Genomic DNA, 26,570 nt, shown 5'->3' with positions numbered 1-26,570 from the left:
GGCAAGTATCATTAACCATTTCACAGCCAAGATGATGAGACTCTCTGATCAAGTAACTTGTTAAACTTACTCAGCTAGCAAGTGAGAGAAAAATATTATTTGTTGACTTTTATCCTCTTGATTTGATTGTAGAATCTGTCCATTAATTAGGGATTCACTTACATTTCCACAGTACTGAATATTGCAAATGTCTCAAGTATCTAGACTAATAGTTTGCTTCTAGTTTGTAAACTTTCTGTGAGCTGCTGTAGTTGTGTATATGTGTATGTTATATACGGTCTGTAATTCATCATTTAAATATAGATGTGTGTTATGCTTACTTTTCACAAGGTCGCATCCATTCAGTTGGTTGGTGTTTTCTTTAGGTGTGGTTTGGAGAAGACCTACCTCTAAGTCCGCGGAGTCCTCTAACCCCCAGACATGGGCCAGGTTTGGCTGATGTTTGTCAGTACGATGAGTGGATAGCAGTGAGGCATGAAGCCACCCTGTTGCCCATGCAAGAAGATCTGTCAATATGGTTATCAGGTTTATTAGGTAAGGCTTGAAAAGATACCCCAAATTGTATTCTCTTCTTCATTAAATATTTATTGAGGATCTTACTCTTTGTTTGATTGTTCCAGAGGCTGGAGATGCTGTAGTGAAGGAAATAGTCAATGTCCTTATTCTCACCAAGCTTACATTCTAGTTAGGGAGATATTCCAATTCACTCTAACCCTTAGGGCTTGAATAGTAAGGAAGTTTGAGGCTTAATGGAAGAGGTTAATAGTAAGCTTTGAATAATCAGCATTTTCATTGTTAATGTTAAAATCTTTTTTTAAAAAGTAAATAAGTCTAATTTTGGGGTCTGTATTTTACTGATTTTTTTTCCCCTTAACTTTGGATAAGGCATGAGATTCTGAGTGGAATATATACTGTAGTTGAAATGATTACTCTCTCTGAGGCATTGAGGGGCAGAGGCATATGAAAGCTAGGAGGAAGTGTCAGGTTGGAGAATGTCTGGCATCACATTTCTTTACTCAGATAATATGAGTGCTTTGAACTTTCTCCCCAGAAAAAATTCTCTTTTAAATACAGAATTTCATGTAGCATTCCAAGATTTTTGTGAAAAGGAATATATAAAGCTCATCTCTGGCCTTCCCACAATAATTAAAAATGCACTAAGCATTTGCTCTAATTATCTCATATCAGTTTGATGATTTGGATAATTTTTTTAAAGTTTATTATGTAATAATAATGCTTCTAAAGAAGGGATTTTAGGGGTGAAAAGTTGGTATTGCCTGGGTGGGTGTTATGTTATTATCTTTAATTTTTATGTTATGACAAAAGTCCATCTTATTTATAGAGAATCTTTTTCTTGTGCAAGCAGTAGTAATGTACAGTGAATTAAAACTTAACAGTGAATATTGAAATATAAAACACTTTGGTCTATTTTAAATGAAATAAAATACATGTCATTTTTATTTTTTCTGTACTTCTACATCACAGATATTTTTGTTTCAGTTGTCTTTCATTTAATTTGGCATTATCTGCTGTTTTAACTGTACCTTCTAAGAGTGAATACTGGAGTCTGATCTAGTATTTAAGCGATAATCTCATTACATTTAATTAAATTTTAACCATATTGTTTGAATTTGCTGTTTCTAGAAGAATATTAAGTTTGAAATACGTTTTTAGGTATTGAAGTTAAGGCAGAAAAATTATTGGAAGAACTTGATAATGGAGTACTGTTATGCCAGCTGATTAATGTTCTTCAAAATATGGTGAAAACATGCAACTCGGAAGAACCAGGGGTAAGAAAATGTTTGGCAGTTGTGCTTTTATACATTGGTACATATTAATTTGTTTATGTACATTTCTTATCATCTCTACAAGATTGTAAACTTCCACCCCAACTATCTATAAGACCTTGGATAATTGACTTAATTTTTTTGAACATCTGGAAAAATATTCTCACTTGTAAAATGGAGATATTAACATTTACTTTGTAGAATTTATTTTGCAAGGATTCAGCAAAATTAAATGAGATAATATATAGATGCTGTTTAGCTTAATGCCTGGTGCATAGTAAATATCCAGTAGCTAGCTCTTCTTGAGAACGGTATTAGTACATTCCTTATAGGATTGTTGTGAGAGTTAAATGAGAAAAGAGCTTGTGATGGTTCCTGGCACACAATTAGGAGCTATCATCATCATCATCATCATCATCAGTCAATCAATCTTGATATTCTCCATATATTGTCTTGGTGGTAAATTCTATAAACATTGATTGAATGAATAGTATTTTTTAGACACTTTTCCTCCACTGACCCTGAAGTCGTGATTTAAGGTAGATAAGGTTTCCTCTTTTTTCATCCAACATGAATATTTTCACTCATGGGATCTTGGGTCTGTGAGTGTGGGGTCTGGACACTCACATAGTGTTGGTGGAAATATAAAGTGATATCTTTCTGGGAGAGAGTGGGTGATGTATACCACATTGAAAATAAAGCACATTCTTTGATACATAACATAATTCTATTTCCAGGAATTTATTCTAAGAAAATCACCACAAGTTCACAAAAATGATTGTGCAAAAAAAATCGAGAACAACCTAAATGCTCATCAATAGAGAAGTTGTTAAAAATTAATTATGGTACCTAAACAGAGTAGGATATTATCCATTCATTAGAAATGACTATTTTAATCTGTCATTTTTTACCCCAAAAGATGCCTACAACCTATCATTGTGTGCATGCGCACACGCACACAAATCACATTGTAGAATAGCATGTTTATGTAACATTCTCTAGGTACAGATATGTATGTACTTGTGCACAGAGATGTCTTACTAAAATGTGGATGTGAAGATTTCAGTTGATACTGTCTTTGTATTTGGCTTTTTTTTTTCCCCCAATAGTCATATATTCTGTATACAGTTAGAAAAACTTACAAGGCTATTTTAATTCTGGAAAATAATAGCAAGAGGAAGGATATATAAGGAACTGGTAATAGTGGTTATCTCTAGGGAGAGAGAGGAACTGAGAGGCAGAGGTGGGAGACAGACATATCCTACGGTGCCTATTGCGTTTTAAAAAATCATATGCATGAATTGCTTATTCCAGTAAAAATTTAAAACAAACCTAAAAACACCTCAGCCTCAGCAGGATTATCTAAATACTCTTGGTCCAGATAGTCAAAAAATTATGATTCTGTAAAACTTAGACCATCAGTTTTCAAAGAACTTGAATTAAGAATGGGCTACTACTTCCTTATTTGATAGTTTCTTCAAGAAACTTAGAACCATATTTATGAATCTGCAAATAAGGAAGTAAGCAAAAATGAATATGTCTGTTAACCCTTAACCTAGCAATAATTTTGTGTTTGTATTGAACTATGTATGGGGGGACATACGATAGAGATGTGCTTTGGAATTATTAGACTGTCATTTTTTATTTTAATTAAGATTCTTATGTCATTTGAAAAAGGAGGTTAGAGATGCTTGGTCATACTGCTAATTTTGACCAAAGTGTTTTTCTAGGAATTATTTTCTGAAATGTACTTAAAGGAAAGTAAAATAAGATCATTTTTGAAGATATCTTTTCCCCCTAAAGCTGGGTACTTTTTAGTTACATTCAATGCACTGAACATTTATTTAGTAATATTAAAATGTATATCTAATGAAAATATCCTTGATGCATTTTTGAAATTTTTCTTTTGTTTTTTCCAGAATTTTCCAATGAGAAAAGTGCCCTGTAAGAAAGATGCTGCCTCAGGTTCATTCTTTGCTAGAGACAATACTGCGAACTTCCTTCACTGGTGTAGACGCGTTGGGGTTGATGAGACTTATCTCTTTGAATCTGAAGGTTTAGGTAAGTTTGTTGTCATCATTGTTATGTTTAATAAAGGATATTTTTCTATGCCTCACTTGTAATTTTTCTTTCCAAATAAGGACTCAAATGCCCTATCCCATTTTCCTAGAAAAACTTATGCTTTTTTTTTTTTTTAATTTATGGAAGATGATTATATGCAGAGAAAATAAGAATGTCTTTTCTAAAGTTTCCAAACAAGTAAAACTTAGTCTTCATCATTCTTTTCTTTTACTTCTTCCATACCAGAAATATATTTCCTTATTTAATTTTTATCCTTACAATATGTGATCTTATTTTTTCAGTTTTACATAAAGATCCAAGACAGGTGTATCTTTGTCTTCTTGAAATTGGTCGAATTGTGTCAAGGTATGTATTCCATGATATTTCAGAATTTCAATGTCATAAACATTTTTTAAGCTACTTTATTTTAGCTAGAACACTATTTTCTATAAATAAAAGAAAATTTTTGATTGAAATAAAGTAACTTAATTTCCTATTTTTCTTTTTGTTTCATTAACTTTGTTCTGTTTGTGTGAGCTATGTCATGTGTCAACATCTGCTTGCTCATGTAGCTTGCCTTTATTTAATATTAAACTTTAAATTGGTTACTTAAATTTTTTAGATTAAGAATAGAGTAAGAGCAGGTAGTCTTTTAGCAGTTCAAGGTGAGGCAAGTCCTCTGCACACAAAGAGGATCTGATAAGAAGGCCGAGGCTTGCTGTCCTCCATACCTAGCTCAGCTCCATCTTTACTCATGAGCTGATTTTAAAGGTGCCTTTCAGGATCTCTGGTTAAATATTGGGAGCATCCAGTAACCCAAATATATGCTATGATATGAAGATTATAATCTGAATTTTTGGCAATCTATGGGATATTAAAAAGGATTTCCAGATGTCCCAGTGAAACAATTGGTAGAAGAGAGTCATACAGACTTCATTTAAAGATAAAATATAACCTATTGTGATATGTGAGGAAGTGCTTGGGTCAGACTTAGCTTGAATGATGAGATCTCCTAATTGGTTTTCAGATATGGGGTTGAACCACCAGTATTAGTAAAACTTGAGAAAGAAATTGAGCTAGAAGAGACCTTACTCAATGCTTCTGGGCCTGAAGAGTCTATCAGCATTCCGAAATCATGCTGTGAGCATGAAGAGCTGCACGAAGCTGTAAGTAATTGCCACACTTTCTTTCGACTATGATGCATCAAAGGCTCATAGTTGGCCACAGGTGATACTCTGTTTAAAAGAAGATGTTTCCTATTCAGAATATACACAAGTACTCATTTCCACTCCCTTGTGAGTTCAGGGTACTATATGTTAAAGGTGATTTGTTGTTGCTTGTGTATGATGAGGAATGGATGTGTAGTTGAGGAGCAGTGGGGCAAATAGGCTGGTACCCATCATGAAGAGTACTGTTGGCCACAGGAGTTCATTGATTTTTTTTTTTTTAACGTGGTAGTGTTATAATCTGATTTGCAAATTATAAGAATTACTTTCATGGTCATGTAGAGGTTATATTGGTTTTATTGTAGAAATCCAGACATAAGATGATGAGAACCCAGACTCGAGCAACAGTAGTGGGAATGAAGCAAAAGGAACAAATATAAGACATATTTAGGAAGTAGAATCGACAGGAATACTAATTCTGATAAGGAGGGAGAAAATCTAGAATGATTCCTAAGATTTCTAAGTAGGTAGTACACTGATTCTTGGAGATTATAGGAGGAGGAAAAGTCGTGAGGGCAAGTTGATGAGGTTTTTCTGGACATTCTCCCTGATGGATATATGCGGACTTGTTAGATGACGGGTCTCAACTGGAAAGTCTTCTTAACTCGACCTATTCATCCTTATCTAGAAGTGAATAGAATTGCAGTTGCTTAGGCTGTGTGTCCTGTACAGTGACTACAACAGTATATTAAGTGATAGAGGTGAACTGAGTATCAAACTTTTCTGCTTAGACTGTGCTTAGAATTCGTGGTCTTTTTTGGATTATAGTATTTTATGAAAGTGCTTAATGTACAAAATTATTTAAGAAATAATGAAGTCATTAATAGTAAACATTTAGAAAGTGTTGCTTTGTTTTGTTTAATGTAATAAAAGTCTGTAGTAAAACATTTGGATAGCCTTGTAAGACAGATTAAGAAAATGTCAGTCTGAACAACTCTTTATCAGGCCAAAGTGTATTTACCTACATTATATTATTGATATATATGATGACTGTGAATATTAATATGTGACACAGAGATAATGTAGTAGGTAAAAAGTAAAACTTATTTTAAATCTCATATAACCTAAAATAATGATAATTAAATAAAAAGGAAGATATTGGGAAAATATTTTTTTATTAAATAGGAAATACAATGTGTTAATTTCCCTATTATATAAAGACCGTATACAGTGAGATAAGAAAAACATTTCCAGTAGGTAAATGGGCAAGGACTATTCACACAAGAAGAAAGTACGATGTTGAAACTCATTGATAATTAAGGAAATCAGATATACAATTTGCCCCATTAGCAAAATTTTTTAAAATTATGAAACCTAGTGCTGGCAAGTTCTGGTAAAACTATACTTAGGGATTGCCATTGGCAATGGAAAATGATGTAATTGAAGAGGAAAAAAAAGCGTGCTTCAAAGTATTTATTGCACTGTAATTTATATGCATGTGGTATGTGTATGTATGTATGTGTATGTGTATGAATATGTGTGCACACGTTCACATATACTTGTCTGTGAACAAGAAAAACTTGATTATTTGGCTTATGAAAAGCAGTTCTATTTGTGATCATGTTATTTTGTTAAATGAATGATGTAGGGAGATAAATTCTGGATCCTTCAGGCCCTGGTGAATCCACATGTGTCCATTCATTTTTGGATAGATAATGAAGGCAATCATAAATTTCTGTTAGTGCTCACCTAAATTGGGCATATCTGAAGAGACTTTCTTTAACATTATGCCCAAGTTCAATGAAATGAATTTGTTTAGATATACTCTGTGTAACAAGTAATTGAGAAAAATATTCATGGCCTTGCTTTTTCAAAAATGTAATTTTAGGAAAATAAAAATTTTCCATAGTGATTGATATGTGACTCTTTTTTTCAATCAAGCATATCTCAACAGATAGCTTCTTTTTTTCTTTTTTTTTTTTTTGTGAGGAAGATCAGCCCTGAGCTAACATCCATGCTAATCCTCCTCTTTTTGCTGAGGAAGACCGGCTCTGAGCTAACATCTATTGCCAATCCTCCTCCTTTTTTTTTTCCCCAAAGCTCAAGTAGATAGTTGTATGTCATAGTTGCACATCCTTCTAGTTGCTGTATGTGGGACGTGGCCTCAGCATGGCCGGAGAAGCGGTGCGTCGGTGCGTGTCCGGGATCCGAACCCGGGCCGCCAGTAGCGGAGCGTGCGCACTTACCCGCTAAGCCATGGGGCCGGCCCTCAACAGATATCTTAATTTAATCAATTTATTTTAATTTCCATGTTTTAAATATAGGATTCCTGAATCTCTCTTTACATTTACTCCAATTTTTGCCATTTTTTAGGTATTTACTGCAATTAAAAATTTTGTAAACTCCTTGAGGGATAGAAGTAGGGTTTTCTGCCTGACTCTCATCTCCTTAGCAGACTATTGAAACAAAGTGAGCACTTTTAGAAAAGTGCCTTTTGAATTGAATTGTTTTAGAGTTTTACCTAATCTTGGGTGAATAGATATAAATATGTCTCTGCCTATTTTAGCAGTATCTTTGGAACAAATCTAGATACTCCCCTATGATATTAGTTTAGCGTAGTGTTAAGGGACAAGTGAGAATTCCTACTTAAGCTTTACCTGACTGGCCTATGTTTGATTTGACACAGATATATTATTCCAGGCCTTAAAACAAATGAAACATAGTAATGAACTCATATGTTTCCTGTGACTTAATGTATTGTGAATTGACTTCACTGTCGTACACATTAACAGACCTTCTATAGTGGTCGGTGAGTGCACTACGAGCCTGATTGTGCTGGGGCAGAGAGAGAGAGACTGACTCAAGACTTCATCACTGCTAAGTTTTTTTAGATTAATGTCTCATCTCAGTATTTGTCAACAAGTAAAGGAGAGAGATAAATAGTTGAACTATCTTTAAATTTGTATCTTTGAGTTAAATTTTCCCAGCTATCAAATAACCTTGCATTTTAATGTTAAACAAAATACTTTTTGTCACAAGCACTAAATTTTTTTATTTATTTTTAATCTTAGGTTAAACATATTGCTGAAGACCCTCCTTGTAGTTGTTCTCATCGATTTTCTATTGAGTACTTATCTGAAGGACGGTACCGACTAGGAGATAAAATACTCTTTATAAGGGTAAGTCCACCATTTCCATCCTATTTACGTACAGATCTTGTTTTGAAATTGGATTTATTGCTTTACCAACCTCCTTTTACTCCCCTTCTGCTTTTAAAAAAATTGGGATGGGGGTGTTATTAATGGGAGAATTTCACTGTACAGGAAAGATATGGAATATTTGCTTTCATGAATATATAATGGTTTTAGTTGTTGCTTTAATTATAGCAAACGACTAAACTACAGGATAGTTAAGACTATTTAGACATTGAACGTAATTGGGGAAAAAATGTCTTTATATACCTCAGGTAACTTATACCATTTTTCAAATTTTCTAAAAAAGAATAATTTTCCATCATAATAAGAATAAAATACCAAAACAATACATCTAATAAGATTAAATATCAGTAATAAGAAAAGGAAATAGAAACAATGCAGTTTATAATAATATATACTTTGGGTCTTAATTGTAAAACCTTTTGTGACTTAACACAGCATCAGTATATATTCCATATGCTGATATACATGTCCATTTCCTTACTTTGTCCTGTCTGCAATCTGCAATTGATTGTCCCCTTTGCTGGTAAGGAGATTAAAGTTTCACCTGCTTAGCATTTTGTCCACTTGTGATACAAGAGCTGTTTTATTCCCAATTCAGGACTATAATATAAAAGTATTTAAAAATAGAATTTCAACATCCACATTTTCTTTTATTTCCTATATTATCATTATCTCCCCACACCTCACCCAACTCACCCAGAAACACCTATGTGCACTTTCTATCTTTTAATTAGCTTTCTTTTTTAAGGCAATATGATATAGTGATAGTGCACAGAGCATGGGATTTAGAGGTAAAATTTACGGGCAATCTCATATAATTGTGTAGATTTGTCTGTTGAATGGATAGGGGCCTGAAATCCAGCTTGGGCTGCGCTGGCAGACCCAGGATGTATCTTATCCACACAAAAGCACCATTTGGTTTGGGGCAACCTACTGCATTTGATGCCAGGCCAAGCTGTGTGATCTGGGACAATTTCCTTAATCTCTCAGAGCCACGATTTTCCCATCTGCAAAGAAGAACTAGTAATAAATTATGTCAAACCTTTTGAAAGATTAAATTGATATAATACATACAAAAGTAATGTATTAAATTGTAAAGTACAAGTTTTAGTTGTTTTTGTCTTTCTTCTGTAATTATTTTTTTCTTTATTATTATGCTTTCTTTTTCTGAAAGTCTTCGTTTCTCCTTCTTTTCCTCTCCTTCCCTCTCACCTCTCTCTTTTCTTCCTTCAATATTCAATTCTTTAAAAAAAGTTTTTTTTAATGTGTAAAGTTTGACAAGTTTTTAAAAATTTTATTCCAGCTTTACAGAGTTATAATTTACAAATAAAAATTGTATATATCTAAGGTGTACTTGGTGTTTTGACATGTTTATACATCATGAAATGATTAGCATAATCAAGCTAGTTAACATATCCATCACCTCACATAATTACCATTTTTGTGTGTGTGTGTGCTAAGAACACTTGAGATCTCTTCTCTTAGCAAATTTGAAGCATACAGTACATTATTATTAACTATAATCACCATGCTGTACATTAGATCTCCAGACCATACAAAATGTATTCATCTTTTAACTGAAAGTTTGTATACTTTGATCCATATCTCTCCCTCTTTCACCCACCCTCCAGCCTCTGGTAACCACCATTCTATTTTCCGTTACTATGAGTATGACTTTTTTAGATTCCACATATAAGTGAGATGATGCTCATCTTTTGTTGTTGTTGTTGTTGAAGTATAATTGACATACAATATCCTATTATTTTCAGGTGTACATTATAGTGATTCAATATTTATATATATTATGAAATGGTCACCACAATAAGTCTAGTTATCATCTGTCACCATACAAAGTTACTACAATAGCAATATTCAATTCTTTATTGAACAATATTGCCCTTGCAATTTTGTATATTAGTAATTTGGATTTTTAGGATGCAAGATATGTGTAACTATCTTCCTTACAAATTGGAGGACTCTGTATTGTTGCATGATTCAATATGAATTAAATTTATTATTTTAATAATATAAGAAAGAGACTGTCAATTTATAATGAAGCTGTTGGCCAATTAAAAATGTGTTGAATTTAATAAATCATAGACATCACAAATTGTGACTGCTAATGAATTGTAACTGTGAGTCTTACAGTTTTAAAGCTTTATTTTTTACTTTCTTTTGGGGAAAAGATGCTTCATGGAAAACATGTCATGGTCCGTGTTGGTGGAGGCTGGGATACTCTTCAAGGATTTTTGCTTAAATATGACCCCTGTCGAATATTACAGTTTGCTACACTAGAACAAAAAATTCTAGCATTTCAAAAAGGAGTTTCTAATGAAAATGTACCTAATTCGTCTGCCAGAACACCTCAGCCTCCTGAAATGAATCCTTTGTCAGCAGTTAGCATGATACAGAAACAAAAATCAAAACCTGGCACACCAGTTGGTATTCCAAGGAGCAAAGAAAAGCAGGTATGTCTACCAGGTGTGTTGCTGCCAGCATCTTCCCTAAAAGGAGGTAATCTGGGCTCCGCATCAGTCTGTTCTAAATTGCCAAATTCTCCAGCAGCGTCTTCTCACCTCAAACTCAAATCTTCAAAAGGCGTAACAAAGAAACCACAGACTCCTTCAAACAATGCATCATCTTCTTTAAATCCAGTAGATAAAGGCACTTCTTCACCAGCTTTATCAAGAACTGCACCTTGTGTATCTGAGTCATTGAGAAAATGTATCTCATCACCAAATACTCCTAAGGCCAAGTTTATTCCAGCCCAGAAGTCAAGAGATGTCCCTGAGTCTAGACTTTTGCCAAATAAATGTTCTGAAAAAACTGAACCAAAGCATTTGAAACACAATCATATGTCTTCCAGAGATAATGCAGTATCTCACCCAGCTACACATTTAAACTCATCATCAAAGAAGCTACCTAAAGCAAATATACATGTAAGGCCTAAACCTTCACCTTCTTTCCAGTCCCCTGCAAAAATGACAAAATCCAGTTCTAAAACCATAACCACAGGTCTAGGAACACAGTCTCAGCCATCTGATGGAACCCCGCAAGCAGGGGCAATGCCAGCACAGAAACTTAAGTCAGCCTTAAATTTCAACCAGCCACTTTCTGTGTCCTCAGTTGCTCCTTCAAAAGCAGCACAGGCATCGAAAGATAAAAATATGGTTTCAGTTGCCAAAAAACAGCCTCAGAATAAAAGTATATTCCAGAAGACAGGACCCAGCCCCTCAAAGTCCCCTGGCCGTACCCCACTGTCTATTGTAAGTCTTCCCCAGTCTTCTCCCAAAACACAGACTGTACCAAAGTCAGCACAGACTGCCACTAAGAGCCAGCATTCAGCTAAAGGGCCTCCGAAAAGTGGCAAAGCCCCAGCTTCAACCAGGAAACCACCCTCATCTGGTAAGGAAGCAGTTAGTGGAGATAAAAAACCTACTGCAAAGAAAAAGGAAGATGATGACCATTATTTTGTTATGACTGGAAGTAAGAAACCTAGAAAATAAATACAGATGTGTCATTTTAAGAAAACAGAGGGAAGGAAGAGAATGAATGTGTTAGCTTCACATCTTCAAAGTTTCTTCTCTTCGTGTTTGTCCAAATAGATTCAGACATTAAGTACAATAAGATGGGGGTAGAGGTTGGGGATGGGGGTAGAGGTTGGGGTGAGGCGAGGGCTCGGAATTCACATATCTGAATTCATCAGAAGGTACCCTTTTGAGGCAGACATTTGTAAAATCACCACAAGTTTCTTATTAATAATAGACATTTATATGATTTTCAATCCGTAACATATTTGTTAATGTCTGCCCTTAAAGGGAAATGTAGGGTCAAATAACACTACTAGAGTTATAGCTAGAGTTGCTATATTTTTGAATATGTATTAAATGTGGAGGTTATATACTTGCTGATAGCAACAGCGGTGCTCTTAATTTTAACGAAAAAGGAACGGTTTGGCGCTTCTCCTACAAAAGGCACCTAATTTAATTTCCTGATCAGGATTGCCTGATGGGACAGTACTAAGTACCAGTGGCTGCTGCTGATCAGCTTGCTGTTGCTCTGGGCCTGGTAGAATTCCTATGACTTAAATTCTTTTTTAAGCTTTCCAAATCAGAAGAAACTGATGTTTTAACTGGCTTACATTAACATTGGTAATATTTTGTTACCAAAATTTTTGGTAAAACAAATTAAAGTATTGAAATATAAACTGAAATTTGGTAAGAAACAAGATTTTTTATTTATTTATAAGAATGTACACCTTATATTTTAGATGGATGTTGTGCAATGTGAAAGGGGAAACTGATTTAGTAGCGTTTAGCATATTAAAAGTATTTTTTAATAAAGTAATTTCCTATGAGTGCAGATATGAACTTTTACATTAAAATAATGTTTTGACATCAGAATTATGTTTTAACAATCTTAAGATTATGTTAAAGAATCTCAGAGTGATGCTATATAAAAGTTCTTTTTTTTATGAGACTTTTTTTTTTTAAAGATTTTATTTATTTATTTTTCCCCCCCAAAGCCCCAGCAGATAGTTGTATGTCATAGTTGCACATCCTTCTAGTTGCTGTATGTGGGACGCGGCCTCAGCATGGCCGGAGAAGCGGTCCGCGCCCGGGATCCGAACCCGGGGCACCAGCATCGGAGGGCGCGCACTTAACCGCTAAGCCACAGGGCTGGCCCTAAAAGTTCTATCATGTGATTATTTTTTTTTAGATAGCACAATACCAGTTTTAATTAGATTCTTCCAATTATGTTAATTTTCTTTAATAAATTCATGCTGCCTTCAGTTTTCCAGTGGCAAGTGGGCAGTATATATGCAGCGTTTTCTGTTCTGTAGACAATTCTCCAAGGAACATATCCAGATCGTGTAATGACTGCATAGACTCCATTGACCTAAGATGATATTTGTAAATAATTTGTTTTTTAGGGGATTGTGACTATTTAAAAAAACATTAATGTGCTTTCAGAAGTTTTAGGGATGTGTTTAATAACTTTACAGTATTATTAGTTATCACAGGTTATTATATTCAATACTGAGGTTCATGTTTCCCTATTTTAAACTAAAATGTGTTTTCTAAAGAAAAATACAGAGTGGTTTTTACAAATGTGCAATCACAGGATAAGCGTCTTAAGCTGACTACTAATGTTCTATAGATTATAAAGCCAGAAAACTTTGTATAAAACTGAGTGATACTTTGTCTGAGGAATACAGTTAAAATCAAAGATATATGCAGGCTAGTTTTTGGAATACTTGATGCTTCTCTTCTTAAAAGAGACAGTCACTGGGGCCGGCCTGGTGGCACAAGTGGTTAAGTGCACGCGCTCCGCTGCAGTGGTCCGGAGTTCGCTGGTTCGGATCCCGGGCGCACACCGACGCACCGCTTGTCAAGCCATGCTGTGGCGGCGTCCCATATAAAGTAGCAGAAGATGGACATGGATGTTAGCCCAGGGCCTGTCTTCCTCAGCCAAAAAAAAAAAAAGAGGAGGATTGGCAGATGTTAGCTCAGGGCCGATCTTCCTCACCAAGAAAAAAAAAAAAAGAGAGAGAGACACCAAGTATTTGGTGTAGCTCTAGTGTTGATCTGGGCATTGAAAGAGAGAATATTTACATCTCTGGAAAATGAAGTCAATGTTCTAGAAGTTCTAGAAGCTTTATGTATTTAGTGATCAGAAATATTTTCAAAGAGGAAGAATTTTACCTTCAAGAAGGAATTTATTCCCTTGTATGACCAAACAATACTTCTGTATCAGTAACTTCTAGAGCTTAAAAAAAAAAAGTAAATGATATTATAGCCAACCTATGAGTCCAAGTAGATTTTACAATATGTAAACAGTAACTTTTGTGTTGAGAGTAAGTAATCAGGAAAAAAAGTATCCCATGGGGATGTGGCACATATTCCAAGAATTATTTTTTTAAAAAATTGGAAGTTAAATTATAAATTGCCCCATTCTTCATTAGTAGGGAATTTCTCCAATTGTATTCATGTTGAATGAATTTTTATTTACGTATGGCTTACCCTTCCAAAATAAAGGTTTTTAAAAATAACCATGGCTGGGAGACACTTTCTTCAAATATATTTTGAAATACTCTTAAAGGGCTAGTGTTTCCAATTGTGTTCACAATTTTTAAAATACATTGTTGAAATTGGAAAGAAGTTTTCCATTTTTTCTTAACAGTGCAAGATTTTTAAAGATTTTTTTCTGTTTAATATTTAATAAAATGAATATTAAGCTTAAGTTACTGAAGTACCGGGAAGAAGAAATAACATGTACTTTCAAAAAGAATGTCATGAGCTTTTATTTTTCTTTGCTATAATTTGTTAATGTGCCTAATATATCAAATTAATCTTCAGTGGAAAATGAAATGCTTATTTTTACATTGTTTGGGCTTACAGTAGGTGTTTAAGGCTTATGTCTTCAAAATGCCTTGATAAATTAGATGACCTCTAACTTTCCTCTCCACACTGAGTTTACAGTTCTTAATGGATGAGGGAAATTTTTTTGAGAAAAAAATACTGTTTATTCTGCAGTCTATCTGATTTAAACATCTATTCCTGGGCCGACCCCGTGGCATAACTGTTAAGTTTGGCGTGCTCCGCTTCAGCGGCCCAGGTTCGGATCCCGGGCATGGACCTACACCACTTGTCAGCCATGCTGTGGCAGTACCCACATACAAAATAGAGGAAGATTGGCACAGATGTTAGCTCAGGGCTAATCTTCCTCAAGCAAAAACAGAGGAAGATTGGCAACAGATGTCAGCTCGGGGCAACTCTTCCTTAGCAAAAAATAAAATAAAATAAATAAAAAAAATTATTCCTTCTTTAAAAGCCTTCAATAACAGGTTATTAGATACATTCTTACATCCAGGTTTGAATACTGGCTCCATTTGAATCCAAATTTGTGTATATTCTTTTCTTGTGCCGGCAGCGTTTGTATCAGTTTTTAACTTATGTTTTCTCAAGTATTAAAATTTAAATGTGTATACCAAGCTCTCAATTTGCTTTTTTGTGTGTTCTAAATACATTCTGATCACTTGGTTCATGTGAGACATTGCATATATGAAGCATTCATAATTTGAGTAGTTTTAATTTTATTGCTATGAAAAATGCCCTTTTTATACTTGTGAAATTTATTTCACTGCTCCCTGGAGATAAAGTTTTGCCATTAAGTAACAGTATTTCCCCAAGTTGCTGTATCTGCTAGAAGTTTGTCTGAGTAAGGCTAGACTCATATTTAATAATCTCTGAGATAATAGAAATAATTTATCAGTTATTAAAACAGAATTCTATAGATCACACAAGTATTGTGTTCACAGAAGGCTGCTGATAGCAGGAATTTCCAATTCCTGTAATTCTGTTTTAATTTCACACTTTGACACAGTGAGAATATTCTTGAAGTACTCATTTTTTTCCTATATTCATGATCAGAGCAATTATAAAAAGCAGTTAATTCAATATATATTTCCTGTGATGTTTCCAAAACGGAAACAGAAAAACACCATTTAGACAAAGTTCTCATATTTTCCTATTTTTGAATGTAAAATTTTCACCCTTTTAATTCATTTTATGAAATTTTGGGGAATATTAGGAAAATACTAGTGAAACATTTGCCAGTAAATCTGAAAATACAAAGACGTATTTTATTAAATTTAAGCTGTTTTCATATAAATATACTATTTTGATCTTGTAGAAAAATACAAGATTTGATCTTGAAGAAATAATACATGCAAAGATTGAGCTATAAGGATGTTGATCAAAGCACATCATTAACATTGATATAACCATAAAACAATACCATACAGCTATTAAAAATGATGTAGATGATTATCTTAAAAGAAGTGTGTATGGTGATGAAGTGGTTTGTTTTGAGAGACTGCAGTGATAAGACATTAATATATAATATTTCTTAATTTTCTGCATTCAACCAGGCACAGCACAATACTTATTACATGTTACATGGGCACATGGTATGTGTTACCTATTATAATTAACCCCTTGTGGCTAGTCTTTTAGGGTTTCATACAATAAATTTTATTTAATATGACCAATTTTCTTAAATTACTTTTGGTAAATTATTTCACAAATTATCATATTGGAATGAACAAATATAATAAATAGAGTGGATTAATGGTGGGTATGACAGTTGAAGACCCCTGGTGGTCAAATGTAGCAGTGTTGAAACACTTTTGTATCTACTCCTATCACCATTTACTAAAACCTGAGTTATGGGAGATAGAGGAATAAGACAGTCATCACATTCAAGAACCTTGGGTTTATATAGCGCTTTGCAACTCACGAAACAATTAGATTAACATCCAATTTTCTGAACAATTCCATGAGACAGTGTTGTTATCTTCATTAGAAGTAACCGCCATAAGGACAGGAATTGCATCTGTTTTGTTTACCACTGTTCCCAAAGCCTAAACCAATGCCTGGCATACAGTAGACGTTCAGTAAATATTTGTTAATAAATAAATACATGAACTCTCCTTGTAGATGAGGAAACTCAGGCTCAAGAAAATTGACAGTAAATATAAAAATACCTACTAGTATTGATTAATTGAATTTTATTTAAAGGATAAATATTTTTACCTCTTCATAGTTTTCCACAAACTCGATCTGTTCTTAATGTAATAAAGAAAATAGGACTTAAGTCCCATCTTTTAAAAAATCCACTGGAATATCCTGCTGTTTATTCTGAGGAAAATTTTCCTGATTTAATTGTTTTTGAATTACCCTTTATTTTAAATATTCTAAGCTTGAATATATTTAGAGATTACTGTATTCTTATGTTTTTAGTTTAATATTTATAAAGCAATTAACTATGTTCAAGTTATTCTTGGAGTAATGAGTTATTGCATTCAATCCTCAGGACACGGTGAGGAAGTAGGAGTACTCTGCAAATATTTGCTGGATAAATGGATGAGAGAAAAATCAGCTAAATCTAGCACAAAATACTTATATTAGCAATTAAAATTAATTTCCTGATGGTGCAATGGAAATAGATACTGGTAAAAGATACTACTGTAGGTGGCCCTAGAACCTCTGTTTTAGAAAACATTTAAAAATAGGTGATTGTCCTCTGAGTAGAAGGTTTCATGTGCTTCTTCCAAAAGGAATAAATAGATTTAAATTTCTCTCACAGCCCTGAAAATATGATACAAAGTTGTGTCATGTAGATCTCTCCAATAATTTTTTGCACCATGCCAGGTGCTCAGGAACCCAATAAATAGCTGTGGAAGAAGACGCCAAACTGCGGTGTATACTGGAAGAGGAGTGGAACGTAACATTTTAAATTTTAATTCCAAGCACTGAGGTAAAATGAAGGCAAGCACCTTTAAACAGCAATTTGCAGTAAGTTCCATTTACCTTAAGTATCAGCAAAAATAGTTTTTGAGGTTCATGAAGTCCCAGGTCTTCTTACAGGTTAAAAAGAAAAAACAACATTGCTGAGAATTTCAGCCTTTGAAATCAGTGGCACTCAAAGGGCAAGCTAAGAAGGGAGAATAATTCGGAGTCTTCAGAGGATATTCTAGCAAGAGATGCGAGGCGCTATTCTTTTGACTTACCCACTCCTTTCTCCATCCCAACCTTCACCCGGCGCACGATTAAACATCACCTACTCAGAAACTTCCAGACCCTCCAAACTCAGGTTGGATGCCTCCAGTGTACTTTCTTCCCGACTTACCTTTCTCCTGTCATTGCATGGCACCTAACGCTAATTTCCCACCTACTTATCTAAATCCTTCACCAAACCTAGGGTGGGAACTCTGTGTCTCACTTGTTCACAATTACATCTCCTGCACTTAATACCTAAATGTGTGTGGAAGAAAGGAAGGAGGGAAGAAATATCCTTTTACTGATGGAAATAAGCACCAGGATGTGTAAAGTGAACCTCTAGTATAATATTGTTGATCCACCTACTGTGAAAGGATTTTTTCCTGAGAAAATGTCATGGTAGAGTTTGAAAAAGCCTGCGTACATGATCCACTTATTTTTGGAGAGGAATGGAGAGGAGAGGAGAGGAGGGCAGTAATAAGAGAGGCCTTGAAGTTATGGGTTTCTTTCGTTACATTAACACAACAGAGAATACTGTACTTTTACAGAAAAAAAAATGTTAGAAACTTCCCGACTTACTATCCAAGTTTTTGTTTTAAAATATTTATTTTCAGGGTTGTGAGAGGATACTCAGAGCATAACATACAGACTTAGATTAGCAGTGGTCCTAATGAATACTGAACAGATGAGGAAACTCAGTCACGGGAATTTGTTGATAAAGCCTTTTAGCTGCAGAATTAAAACCAACCTTTGAGCAGCAGAGTGACATCAGAATGGTAGAGGTAGTTGTCCCAGGAGCTATGTGAATCATCCCAGTTGCTGGCCCCTTCAGTGGGTCCTAAATGTTTTGGGTCCAGCCTAGCAGGTTTCTTGTATTACCTGTATTCGTGACTGGTTCTAAAGCAATCGACCACAATGCAGTGCAACACCAATTCATTCATTTGCTCACCTAGCACACAGTTTTTCTGGGTGCCTGCTCTGTGCCAGACACGAAGCTGTGTGCTACCCATATGGTGATAAGACCGGTCACTGCTCTCTAGGACAATACAATCTTCATTCAAGTGGTTTTTAAAAAAGTGTGATGTTCTTTTTGACTGTAGCCCACTCAGTTCTTTCTTTGTGATTTACCCATGGGATAAAATACCTTGATGAGAACAGCTTGTCTTTTCTCATATTGCTTCAGATCAGGAGCCCATAAAAGAAAATGAAAAACTGGAATTTGTATCTCAAGAACAAGAGTCATTTACCACCAGTTGTTACTGAGAGTATAGAGTAGTGAGAATCGAGTCCTAAGTGAGAGATTGGAAACGGAAAGGAATCTGAGCTTTCTCTAAGCCATTACTTAAAATCAAGAAACACACATCCCGAATACAAGGATGATTCTCTAACTCTAGAATATTTCCTGTGACACTGGGAATTGATTCCCCTGGCCCCTCCACTAAACTCCATCTCGGTCTTAACAAGTGTGTCACAGAACAGAGATGGGCTCTCAAACCAGCTGCCTGTCGGAAGGCTGGTCTCCCTCCAGCCACCTCAGTTATGTCAGAGGAGCACAGCTTAGGGCAGATGCTCCCTGTGATTTCACATCTCACTTCCTTGTCCTGCTGCCCCAGCAGATGAGACAGGAAACTTGTCCTGTAAAATGCATTGCTACAAATCATAGAACAACACCTTCTGGGCCTTTGTAGCATTTTCCTGGCTGGCCTGTGGCCCCGAGGGACTCGTAGGCATCCTGGGAAGACCTGGTGTGTTAGGTCAGCTCTTTTGCTTGAAGGAAACAGATTCACTTTGGTTCTCTAGTACTGGGTTGTTTCATGGATACAGAGAACCAAAAGGACAATAGGATCTGGCAGCAACCCAGAAATATCTGCCAGTGAGCCTCACAGAAATTGGAACCAGACTCATTGAGAAGCCTGGGGAGCTCTAGAGATAAGTAATCTCATATCCCTTCTGCAGCCCAAGCTCCCACCCCTTCATTCTGTACTCTGCCGTGAACAGAATCTTGCCAGCCTCCAAGTTTCTGCTCCTCTTTGTGTGTTTTCTTGCATCTTTTCTGGAAAAAAAAACAAAAAAAACAAAAACTACCTGGTACAATTTGAACTACCAGTTCAAAGCCTCAAGAGAGAATCTGATTGGCTTAATTACCACTGTTCTTTTTTGGGCAGAGTTTTTTGTTCCAGGCCATTGCCTAGGTCACTATGGATTGAATGGCTGCCCTTGGGTCATATACCAATGAAGTGGCTGCCTTTAGATCATATACCCATCCTCCTTGATCAATTAGCGTGGTGAACATATAGGTCGAATGGTTTAGAGCATGGCTACCTTGATGTAGGAGTAGCTTGGTTCATTTGTCTTAGCAGAAGCTGCAGCCAAGCAGTTCTCCTTAAAAGGCTGAGCATGACTCATTTGTTTAGTACTCTTAGAAAACAAGTCTAGAATTTGGTTGAATTTGGTCTGAGCTACCTAGGGAGGTCTCTTGCATCAAGGAACATCAATTTCCAGCGTTGACCTTTTCTTTCAAGGTCATTGAGGCCAACATGACAGAGATGTGTCCCCTGGATCCTCCCAAATCCAAATATACACTTTTGATGGCTGAAAATGCTCAAATACACGGATGCTACTGAGGATGAGTATCAATTATGCCCAAATTAGCAAGGTTTGTTTCATCCCTGGATCCTAGAGACCCACCAGCCTTCCCTGAATTGGCCCACTCTGGGATCTTCCAAAGCCCTTTTCTGAGTGGGAGATAAAATGTTCTAGCCCCTCACTTCCCAATTTCTAGAGAAGCCAATCCAACCCTTACACTACAGTGTCAAAACAAAGCTATTGATTTAATCAATTCATTAAAACTATCAGTCAAACCAGTGCTTGGGAATCATGTAAATAAAACAACGGATTGGTTGACTTTTCCTGTTGGTGGTTTTGGTATTTTGTAGACACAGTCTGAGATGCCCAGAGTTAATTTTATCAGCCACAATCATTCCTACTCTGAAATTCTGTCCCAATATGACTTTCAACAACTTCTTGAAAGTGTTCAAGGGCTTTTACCTGTCCTGAGTCTTTGATTGTTTTTTCCTCCTAAGACATTTCTATTAGATGAAATGTCACAACTGTATAAGATAAATTAAGATTGATTTTTATTTAATAACAGTAGCTTCAAAGCTAGTAGAGATGTTAAATATATTCATTGCTTGCCATGCCTGTTTGCCTCCTGGGATGGCAGAACTTTGCTATTCCTTACAATTCTTCTTTGTTGTTGAAATGATTTCAGAAAAAAAAAGTGCTATTAGCAGATTTCGCCACCATATTTAGAGCTTCTTCCTAAAACCTGAAAGGGTTCTGAGATCACCCTTAAATAGCACTCACTTTGTGCCAGAGTCTGTTCTAAGTGCTTTACATATAGTAACTCATTTATTTTTTGCAACTCTATGAAGTAGATTCTATTATTATCCCCATTTTATAGATGAGACAACTCAGGCACTGAGAAGATGTTTCTTCCATCCCTCTGCTTGTTAAAGAAGGTCTGACACTAAATCATCTCAAATACTTGATCACGAGCTCTTTAGCTTTCTCCAGAAGTGATTCACTGGGCAGAAAAATGTGCTGGTGTTGCCTGTCAGAAATGTCTCATAGGTGTGTTGGCCACATGTGCAGTGTACCTGGTCTGTGGTATGCTGGTGTGCACAGGAGTAACACAGCCATTGGCCTCCCCCGGAGCCAAGACTAACCAAATACACCCTCTCTTACATCTTCAACTTCTCTCTTTTCCCCTTAATCCTACAAACATGCTCAAGTCTCTGATTATGCTTTCTCTCTTCTTTTTCTCCCCACTCCCTCATTCCCAAGTGGCCACCATGTGTTGGTCAGGATGGGCAGGGCTTTGCTGCAGAAACAAGTGCTTTAGCTCTCGTGGCTTATGGCAATGAAGGTTACTGCTCGCTCATGCTAGATGTCCATCAGGGTCATCTGGGGCTCTGCTCATCGCAGTTGCTCAGGGACCTGGGCTGTTGGAGGCTCCATCTTGACAAATGCTTCAGTGATTACTGTGGCGGGGGAAGGGTGTGGGAATGGCCAGCGCCTCCTTTTTGAAACTCTTCCCTTGGTCCTCCTGACATGATTCTGATTTTTCACATGAGTCTCTGATCTCTCACTCTTCACTCCTGTTTTCTGACTTGTGTTCTTTCTCTGCCCTTTCCATGTAGCTACTCCCTAAGGACCATTCCTTGGCACTCTTCTAACAAATACTTTGTCTCTTGGCAATTTCTTCTAAACTGTGGTTTCCAGTACCATTTCTGTGTGAGTGATTTCCAGATCTTTATTTTCAGCCCTATTTCCCTGAGCCCCAGTTCCATTGTCAGCAGCCATCAGCCTTCTCCCATTATTATCTCAAAATCTCTTATTTGGAGATTTCCATCTCCACCAAATCTACTTTTCCTCCTGACTCCCCTATTTCTGTTGACATCCTTTCCTCTCCCCACACTGAAACTTTCAAATTATTTTAGAATGTGTCTCAAATCCAACCCCTCCCTCTGTTACTGCCCAAGTTCATGGCCTTCTCACCTCTCTCCTGGAAGACAACAGCCTCTCAATAGCTCTTTGACCACACTTTCAGTTTCTCTCCATGGCTCAAGGCTGCACATTGTACAACTCCAGGGAGCACCATTCACGCTGTATTCTAGGTGACTGGCGCCCCCTGGAGTTGTGCAGTGGCCTTAGAGGCCCACATTGTGTCCATAGTAATCTGCCTATAGCTCAACTTGAACCCTGACACATCACTGCTCAAAAACCTTCCTTGTCTTCCCATTCCAACCCAGATAAAGGCCAAATCCCTTGATTTATCCTCCCACAGGTCATGGTGGAAGTCATCCTCCCTCTTCTGAACTTCCACATCTCTCCTACAGCAAGTAGCATTTTCTACCCTGCATTATAGTGATTTAAGAACAGTTTTTCTCTTACCTACTTGATCAATGCAAAGTTACTTCTTACTTGAGGGATTAAATCAATAAAGATTATTTGCTGTTAATGGTGGAAAACCCAAGGCCAAAATGGCTTAGATTTTAAAAGAGAATGTACTGGCTCACATAAATGGGAATTGCAGAGGGTACATCCTACTGCTTGAGGCATAGCTGAATGCAGGGCTCACACTGAGATCCTTGGGACTCCTTCCCTCTCTTTCCATCCCAGGAAGCTGAAACCACAGCAGGCCTGTCTGGCAGGAGCTGGAGCCAAGAAGGGGACGCAGCTGCTGCCAGAGATGCTGCCCAAGGCAGCGAGAGAGGAGAAGAAATACTCCAGCTTCTCCCTTTTCCTGTCCTCCAGTGGCTCACTAGTGCCTTCCATTGGCTGACACTGGAGTCTGAGAAATGCAGCCTGTAGGGCTCAGAGCAGAGCAGGGGAAGAGAAAGGGGTGGGTCTGTGAGCAAACAGGCAAATCACCAGCACAAGTAACTCACTCAAAGTCATACAACAGTAAGCGGTGGAACCTATCTTGAACCATAGCTGAAGCTCTGAATCCTGTTACCCCAAGCAGCACTGACACAAAAGAGCACACTAGGTGGAGCATCTGTGTGAGCAAAGGCACAGGGGGGAAATTCTGGGACATGTATGGAAATAGAGCTGCAGTGTAAGGGGCTGGCAGAGGAATAGAGGGGAATAGGATTCACGCTGGGTAAAGCCTGAAGGCCTGGCTCAAGAATTTGGCCTTTGTTCAGGAAGCAAAAGGGAAGTTACCGAAGGAAAAAAGTAATTTATTTATAGCTATAAAAATGTCAGAAACAGGAAGGAAATGCCTTGATTCTCTTCAAACAAAATCAAGATACAAAGTGAAATAATTCTCAAGGATAAAAATTATAAATATAGTAAAGAGTTGCTTTTTCCTAATTTTTTTATCATAGCCATTTTTGATACTGATAACAGAAATTAGAAATGAACATTCATTCATTCATCCATTCAAGTGAGGCGCTACTATGAACTGGGCACTGTGCTGGGGTTTTAGAGTATGCCAACACGAATCATCTGTTGGGCTATTCTGATGTTTCCCTTTTCTTTTGAAGGTGCAGGAGAGCACCTCATGTAATGACTTTTGGTCTGAAAAGAGATCTGTGGTGTCCAGAAAGTACATAAAATGGGTGTTCACTTTGTACTCACTTTATGGTTTTAAATCTCAAGGTCATATGCTCTGGCTGGCTTTATTTGAAGTTAAACGGCTTGACTTCACTTGCAAATGTTATTGATGGAATGTGCACAAAATAAGAAGTGTCAGCTAAGAAGGAAAATGCCTCTGGATGAGGGCCCTAAACTGAGAGATTCTGCATCTTTCATGGGGCTTACTTATAAAGCCCCATGATACTTCTATTTGTTTAATCACAAACTGAAGATACTTGCCATTTAATAATAAGTGATACCATCACCATCTTCAGCAACACAGATGCACCAACTAAATGTCTGACTGTGAGCCATACACCACTAGGCATGTCACAAGGGGACACTCTATATTATATAAACGGTTCCCACCGATGGCTAGCTTTACAATTTTTAATCAACAGGCAGTGAGTCAAGAAATATGAATCCCTAGGTGGTTGGAAAATTTAGTTCAACTTCCCTACCATGACTCAACACTTGTAGCTCTTTCATTCATTCATTCATTCATTCATTCAATGCTTATTAAGTACTTGCTATCGTCCATGAATTCAACAAAGATTTATTGCCTACATGTACTCAGCTTTGGGTAATGGTGAGCAAAATAGATATGGGTCGACTCCTCATGGAGCTTGCAGTCTAATGGAAGTAATGTCTATGCCCATAGTTTGACACAGATTGTGCTGTCAAAAACCTCACTCTTTCACAGGGAACATAAACTTATAAGCATAACTGCAACCACAGTTATGTGATGAGTATATGAAGGTGTTCATTGGGAATGAGTGGTGATCTTTCCAAGCGTCCAGGGAAGGCTTCTCTAAGAAGCTAATGTGATAGCTGGGACTTGAAAGAACAAGAGGTTCCAGATGTCTAGGGAAACATGTTTTGAGTAGAAGGAGTGGCAGAATACTGAGGTACGGAAATGTGAAATATCATTGACAGTTTGGAATGCTAGGTTCTGAGGGCACAGGGTGGACAGAGCTAGGTCATGTGGGGCCTTGTGAACCACGCTTTGGAGCTCAGATTTTATTCTGAGGCTATGGAAGCTGTTGATGGATGTGAAACAGAGGAATGACATGATTGGGTTTGCCTTTTAGGAAAACCATCTACCAGCATTGCGACTCCAGGAGCTACTAAAGAGACAGGATTGATGCAACTTGGCCACTCCCCGGATGTAGGGGTGTGTGTGCGTGCATGTGTGTGTGTGTGTATGTATGTGTGGTTATGAGAGAGAGAGGGAGAGAGACTGAGGGCAAGAGAGAAGAGTCTCGGAGGCCCCCAGGCTTCTGGCTTTTTGCAGCAGCCTCTATTCAACCCCCAGACTCCAGACTTTTCACACTAAACACATTCTGTAGGGGACAACCAGACCTATCTTCCTTAAACAGCTCTTTTGCCATGTTGCTTCTTGCTTCAAAACTTTGAGTCAGTGTTGTTTTTTTTTGTGTGTGAGGAAGATCAGCCCTGTGCTAACATCTGCCAATCCTCCTCTTTTTTTGCTGAGGAAGACTGGCCCTGGGCTAACATCTGTGCCCATCTTCCTCTGCTGTATATGGGACGCCGCCACAGCATGGCTTGCCAAGCTGTGCGTCGGTGCGCGCCTGGGATCCAAACCGGCGATCCCCAGGCCACTGAAGTGGAGTGCGTGCACTTACCTGCTTGCACCACCGGGCAGGCCCCTGAGTCAGTGTTTTTGACTCCACAAATATGAGTTTTTGAACTTCCTTCCAAGGCCCTTTGTTGGGTCTACTCCATGGTTCCAACTTTAAACTCCTCTACTCACCTCGACACTCCTCTTTTCACTGTTGTACAAAACTTCCATTCGCTTCCATTTCAGTGCCCTTGCATCTTCCCTCTAGTTATCTCAAGGTTACCATCCTCCAAGGTTACCTTAAGCTTCATCTTCTTCATGCAGCCTTCTCTGACCACTTCACGCCTAACTGATCTGCTATATCTTCATCTGCTTAGCTTGGAGCTAAGCACATGACACCAGAATATAAGCTTCATGAGGGCAGGGAGTTTTGTCTATTTGTTCACTGCTACATTCCCACACTCAGAACAGTGCTTGGAACATGGTGGGGATGTGATAAACATTTGTTGGATGAATGAATGACTATTCAGTCCTCCATAAATATTTAAGAAAGAAAACATTAGCAATAAATAGAACACAATAAATTTGATCATTCATTATGTCAACAAGCATGTACTGAGTGATTGCTATGTGACAATCATTGTGTGGCTTCTGGGTATTCAAAAATAATTAGACCTGGAGTCCATCCTCAAGGAGTTCACAGTGAGAACAAAATCATTATCCTACAGAATCAAAATCTCGTGAATATTTTCATTTTAACACACCCCCAAATCAGCAGGGAACAGTACAAACAATAGATTCTCGTTAAAAAGAAAACAAGAATTTCACATCCCTTAGATTTCAATATTTTCAAACTCTGATAACCCCAAACTTTGGTAAAGTTGTGGAGCAACAGCAACCCTCAAACATGTCTAGTGGGGAGAAAAATTAGTACAATCACATTGGAGGGCAATTTTCCAGTTATCTAATAAAAGTGAAGATGTGTGTATATGACAGTCCAGCAATTCTACTTCTACACAGAAAAACTCTCAGACATGTGCATGGAGACA

The 26,570-nt window shown here is 37.0% G+C and overlaps 1 protein-coding gene across 3 annotated transcripts in view; it reads left to right on the top strand.

Annotated features, from left to right (window-relative positions):
• Positions 1-26,570, top strand: part of GAS2L3 (growth arrest specific 2 like 3) — a 56,366-nt gene that overhangs the window by 15,353 nt on the left and 14,443 nt on the right. For 2 of the 3 annotated variants that reach the window (XM_058568575.1, XM_058568576.1), the window contains 7 exons: positions 366-534; positions 1,675-1,790; positions 3,707-3,848; positions 4,151-4,214; positions 4,876-5,014; positions 8,086-8,193; positions 10,419-11,880. In XM_058568575.1, the coding sequence (XP_058424558.1) occupies positions 366-534; positions 1,675-1,790; positions 3,707-3,848; positions 4,151-4,214; positions 4,876-5,014; positions 8,086-8,193; positions 10,419-11,738 (2,058 nt within the window). In that variant the 3' untranslated portion in view covers positions 11,739-11,880. Of the gene's footprint in view, positions 1-365; positions 535-1,674; positions 1,791-3,706; positions 3,849-4,150; positions 4,215-4,875; positions 5,015-8,085; positions 8,194-10,418; positions 11,881-26,570 lie in introns of those variants that run through there. The other variant, XM_058568577.1, reaches the window with a different exon arrangement.

Source organism: Diceros bicornis, chromosome 25 (assembly GCF_020826845.1).
Source record: "Diceros bicornis minor isolate mBicDic1 chromosome 25, mDicBic1.mat.cur, whole genome shotgun sequence".
NCBI lineage: Eukaryota > Metazoa > Chordata > Mammalia > Perissodactyla > Rhinocerotidae > Diceros > Diceros bicornis.
This window is presented reverse-complemented; position numbering and strand designations above follow the sequence as displayed.